Here is a 5,870-nt window from a genome sequence, read left to right on the forward strand (position 1 = left end):
TCCAGACCTCCCACCCAAAGTCAAGAGCTTGACCAAGAGTTCGCCAGGGAACTGGCTGACGCCGCATGCTCCAGGACCGTGGTTGTCACGGGCAACTTCAACTACCCAGACATCTCATCGGAGGATCACTCAGCAAAATCTGAGCGGTCGCAAAGCTTCCTATCGTGTGTGGATGACCTCTACCTGACTCAAAAAGTCTATGGGCCAACAAGAGGTAAAGCACTGCTCGACCTGGTACTGGCTAACTTCAGGAAAGCCGACTTTGACAAGCTCAGGAGGCTTGTAAGTGAGGCCCTAAGGGACCACAACTCCAGTTCAGAAAGAGTGGTTGCTCCTCAAGGGAGCGATCCTCAATCCACAAGCTAATTCTATTCCATCTTGAAGGAAAGGCAGCAAGAGGGCACAGCAGCCCCCCTGGCTCTCCACTGATCTAGCAGACCTCCTGAGGCTAAAAAGAAAGGCCTACAAAGAATGGAGGATGGGATTCACCTCCACGGAGGAATATTCTGCACTGGTCTGGTCCTGCAGGGAGCAAACGAGGAAAGCCAAGGCTGCAACTGAACTCCAACTAGCTTCGAGTATCAAGGACAATAAAAAGTCCTTTTTCAGATATGTGGGGAGCCAGAGGAAAAGCAAGGGCAACATTGGACCCCTGCTAAACCAGAAGGGACAACTGACGCCCAGGAAAAAGCCAACCTACTAAATGGGTACTTTGCATCAGTCTTTCATCAGTCCCATGGGACACCCATGCCCACTATGGGACAGACCGGTCCGGGCGAGGGAGATTCCCTGCCCTCCATCAATGTTGACCTCATGAAGGAACACCTTGAGAGGCTGGATACCTTCAAGTCAGCAGGCCCTGATAATCTACACCCCAGGGTACTCAAGGAGCTGGCAAGCATCATAGCCCAGCCTCTAGCACGGATCTTTGAGAACTCCTGGTGCTCTGGTGTAGTGCCCAAAGACTGGAAGAATGCCAGTGTGGTGCCTATCTCCAAGAAAAGGAGGAAAGTGGATCCGACAAACTATAGGCCCATCAGCCTGACCTCTATCCCGGGGAAGGTCTTAGAAAAGATTATTAAAGAGGCCATCCTTAATGGACTGGCTGACGCCAACATCCTGAGGGATAGCCAGCACGGGTTTGTTGCGGGTAGGTCTTGCTTGACCAATCTCATTTCCTTCTACAATCAGGTGACCTGTCATTTGGACAGGGGAGAAGAGATTGATGTCGTATATCTTGACTTCAAAAAAGCCTTCGATCTAGTTTCCCATGATCACCTCTTGGCGAAACTGGCCAATTGTGGCCTTGGGTCTGCTGGGTGGGGAATTGGCTCCATGTTCAGACCCAGAGGGTGGTAACTGACGGAAGTCAATCATCATAGTGCCCTGTGACCAGTGGGATCCCCCACAAGGCTCTGTCCTTGGACCCATATTGTTCAACATCTTCATTAATGATGTTGACATTGGAGTCAGAAGCAGACTGGCCAAGTTGACCGATGACACCAAACTTTGGGGCAAAGCATCCACACCTGAAGGCAGGAGGGCAATCCAGGCTGATCTGGACAGGCTCAGCAAATGGGTGGACGAGAACCTGATGGCGTTTAACACTGAAAAATGTAAGATTCTCTACCTTGGGAGGAAAAGCCTACAGCATCCTTATAGGCTCGGCAGTGCTATGCTGGCTAGCACTACGGAAGAAAGAGACTCGGGGGTGATCATTGACTACGAGATGAACATGAGCCTTCAATGTGATGCTGCAGCCAGTAAAGCGACCAAAACGCTGGCTTGCATCCATAGATGCGCTTCTCAAGCAAATCCCGGAACATCATTCTCCCCTTGTACTTGGCCTTGGTGAGGCCGCAGCTGGAGTACTGCATCCAGTTTTGGGCCCCACAATTCAAAAAGGATGTGGAGAAGCTTGAGAGAGTCCAGAGAAGAGCCACGCTCATGAACAGAGGTCAGGAAAACAGACCTTATGACGGGCTGAGAGCTATGGGGCTCTTTAGCCTGGAAAAGCGCAGGCTCAGGGGTGATCTGATGGCCACCTATAAGTTTATCAAGGGTGACCACCAGTATCTGGGGGAATGTTTGTTCACCAGAGCGCCCAAAGGGATGACGAGGTCAAACGGTTATAAACTCCTGCAAGACCGTTTCAGGCTGGACATAAGGAAGAATTTCTTTACTGTCCGAGCCCCCAAAGTCTGGAACAGCCTGCCATCGGAGGTGGTTCAAGCACCTACATTGAACACCTTCAAGAGTATATTGGATGCTTATCTTGCTGGGATCCTATGACCCCAGCTGACTTTCTACCTTCAGAAGATCGAGTCCAGCCCCTGCCCGAGTTCCCTTCCAGCCCTAATGTCTATGAAATCTATGAAATGTATCCAGATGCTAGAGACCAGGAATGCATGCCTCTGCCTCCAGTCTCTGGAGGTTTCTGAGAACAGCCAAGCACACAGGAAAACACTCACTGGCTGTTCCCTTTGCATTAATCCACCTGCTCTCCTCCCCCTGGCTCCCCAGCAGGGGACGTAGGAGTTTTCATTATGCTAGGCCACAGTTATACTGTTACAGTTAGTAACATTGCAAAGGACCTTGGAAGTAACAGGCTTTACTGACCACGGGATGACCTGATAAAAGATGCAACCAGCCTCTTTGTACCACTAATTCAAAGAAAAAAAACAAGAGCTGAACGTTCTGGGCAGTAAAAAATTAGAACTCACTAAAAAGTGGAGATAACAAGAGGCAAGCTGCACTCAGCAGGGGTAAGTTGAAGACACTTAAATACAGTAAGGGAACAAGCTAGAAAAAACCAAAAACTCAGGGAGCTCCAGATATCCAAGCTTGGAAGGGAATAACTGCAGTTGGCAAGGAATGAGCTGCAGGTGTCTGGACTTGGGAAAGAGACAAGTAAAAAGGGGCCTCTTGACAGAAAGGGAAATAAGAGCTGGCACAGAGTTGGGGGTATCCAAGCTATACATACAGGATTGGGAGCCTTGCCCTTCTGTAGCAACTTAAGGGATGCCTGTGCACATAATACGTAATGGTCATTTACCATGATTTGGGCAGTTTTTCTGTGCTGGGCTGATTACTCTGAAGACCTGCTAGCTACTATCCTAAAATACAATAAACCTGTCTGAGCTTTAGCCACCAAACACAAATTCACATAATTCTTTCTGTATCACACCCGAGCTCCACAAAGCTAGTTGCAGGCAACTGCCTCTGAGAGCACCCCAACCCATGCAGCCTGAACACCAAGAGTGACAGTAGGCGGGCGGCTGGTTGGGAGCCCTCCCAAAGCCCAAGCACCTCAGAACAACATGGGAGGGCAGGTCAGTAGAGAGCAGAGCACTATGGGATGCCACAGGACTGAGCAACCCCTAGTCATGCTCTGCTGGAATGTGCAGATGTTTTAGGAAGCACTTCAATAATAAAGCACTTCAAAGATGTCTGCCCCCCCCGCCAGTCATTTTTGAAGGACTTTAGGCATGAACATTTGCACCCTCATTCTGTGCAATTCTTCGACAGCACTTGGAATACTTCAAACATGTCTGCCCATAGTTTTAGATGCTGCTATGCCAGTTTCTCTTGCCTTTTATCTTTTAAGAATTTAAAATTTGCAATCATTATTTAATTATAATGCATTTTAAGGAACTGGTTTTTAATAAAAAATACTATACAAAAGTGGATTATGTTTCACTTTGCACCTGTGGCTGCATGTGTTGCATTAACATTAGGCAGTTACAAAGATGGGAAAGGTCCAAATGAAAAACCTAAATTTATCTAATCTTCAGCTAGGATACAGAGTAGACAGACACTATGCTGACCACCAAGTTATTACCACATCTATTTACATAAACAGAAAAAACCTGAATCAAAGTTACAAAATAGTGCTTGAAGTGACTGTCTACAAGGATACTGAAGCTGTGTCTAGCAGCAATACACTGCCCAAGCAAATTACCTCCTAATGGTAGAGTGGAGTTGGCATGACACCAAGAGCAGACTATCTGGCACGCACTCTGAGCAGTACCAATTAATCCATTCTTGGTGTCACAGGGATTCCATGAGCTTTGAACTCCACAACCTGTTTGAAGTCACTGCTGCCAGGCACAGTAAATTTGTGACCCAGACATGGCCCAAGTGTTTCAGGTTTACCCAATTACATTCTTCATGGCAGAGACAATCTCTATCAATACGTAGCTCAGTAAATTCCTAATCCAGGACTTGGACCTTCTTTGGGTAGTACTGTGATACAATGACTAATTACCAATATGTGACAATGGTAATTAAACTACCAGATCAGGTTGAGAAACTTTTCTTTTCTTTTTTGGCAGTATATCATCCAGATAATGTAAATTTCCATATAGACTATGAAGAACAGTCTAGAACAAACGAAAAAGTGTAACATGTCCACTCTGGTTAGATGAGATTTCCCTTTAAGGATATACTGAGAGAAAAAGTGAGGACAATGCTGTTGGGGGAGTGGGGAGGCTGTGGGAGGGAATTAGGTATAATTTTTTAGAACAGGCCCATAAAAAAGCAGGAGCTATTTCTTAAAAGACAAAGTATATTTTATCATCTGAATCTGATGCGTTACAGTATATCACCCTTAGCTGATCTACACAGGTAGATCAACCCTTACATGTGCAGAAACCCTTAAGGAAGCCAACAGGGTTTAGCTTCATGGTCTGAAAAGGACTTTGAATCTATCCTCACAAAACCTAAAGAAAACAACTGGATGATGATCTGATGAAGATAGTAGGCTTATGACACCCATTACTGGATATATGCAATTCCTTACTTTTAAATATAAAATTAATTTTGCAAACATAAGGAAAAAGAGTGAGCTATTCCCTTGCCTATCATATGCCATTGGATAGTGTTAAGGAATGCTTAACACTGAGCAAAAGGGAGAAAATAAAATGTTTTAGCTCTCCTTTTCTGTTATTTTAGACATACCGTTTTAGAAATCAATTATCTGTTGAGTTTTGAAGGAGAATCAATATTTCTCTAGCACTGGAAATTTGAAAAATGCTTCCTGGCTCCAGAAAAAACAAAATAATCCAAAGGATGCATTGAGATTACTAAATGTTTTTCATCTACCATGAAGAAAGCTAGATTGAAACAATTTGTTAAATTTGAATAAGTACTTCAGGTTGTTCTTCAAGAAATTGTCTAAGGATCTCAGTAATACTGAAAAGGGCACAGATATCATCATGATAAAGATGTCTTGTCAAATATGTTTCTAAAATCCTGGCATATGACGTAGATTGGATTACGGAGCACGCTGTTTTTGAGACAGAACTTCCCTGCCTAAGCAAACACAAACATCAGGAACAGGGGGAAAAAAAAATAAATAAAAGTTCTGAGAGCACCTGATGCCAGTCTCTGTACTTCCATACTGTTGAGCTTTTTCTTATTTTTTTCCATTCAAAACCAATGGATCTATGATCAAAAATGGTAATACCCTGTATAAGATCAACCAAAGCTGTTTTATCAGACGCCATGATAAAGTAGCTTTGAGATTATACAGGATGTTGCACTATTTAAAAACAGAGGAACATTTTTACAATCTGTTCTAGTATGCAAGGTTTTTGGCCAGAGTGATGAAAAAACTGCAATGTCTCCCTTGTAAGGTGCCGGCATGTCAGGAAAAACCAAACTGGGGTGAGGGGTTACATGGCAGGATGCACTACATATTAATATAGTTAATCATAAACACTGTTTTTTCAGTAAATACCAGGTTTTCTACAAATTCCAAGCCTGGTGACAATAAATAAAGCTTCATATACTACTTTGTTGTGGGGGGGCAGGGGCGGGTTTGTTAAGCATGTTGTGATGAGGAGAGAAAGAGAGAGAAAAGAGGGAAA

General features: G+C 44.5%; 1 protein-coding gene across 1 annotated transcript in view; it reads right to left on the reverse strand.

Moving 5' to 3' along the window:
• Nucleotides 1-5,507, reverse strand: part of DNAJC1 (DnaJ heat shock protein family (Hsp40) member C1) — a 143,367-nt gene extending 137,860 nt beyond the window's left edge. The window contains exon 1 of the mRNA XM_006020174.2: nucleotides 5,403-5,507. Coding sequence (XP_006020236.1) covers nucleotides 5,403-5,507 — 105 coding nt within the window. The remainder of the gene's footprint in view (nucleotides 1-5,402) is intronic.
• Between the last annotated feature and the right edge of the window lie 363 nt (nucleotides 5,508-5,870).

Source organism: Alligator sinensis, unplaced genomic scaffold (assembly GCF_000455745.1).
Source record: "Alligator sinensis unplaced genomic scaffold, ASM45574v1 scaffold221_1, whole genome shotgun sequence".
NCBI classification, from domain to species: Eukaryota; Metazoa; Chordata; order Crocodylia; family Alligatoridae; genus Alligator; species Alligator sinensis.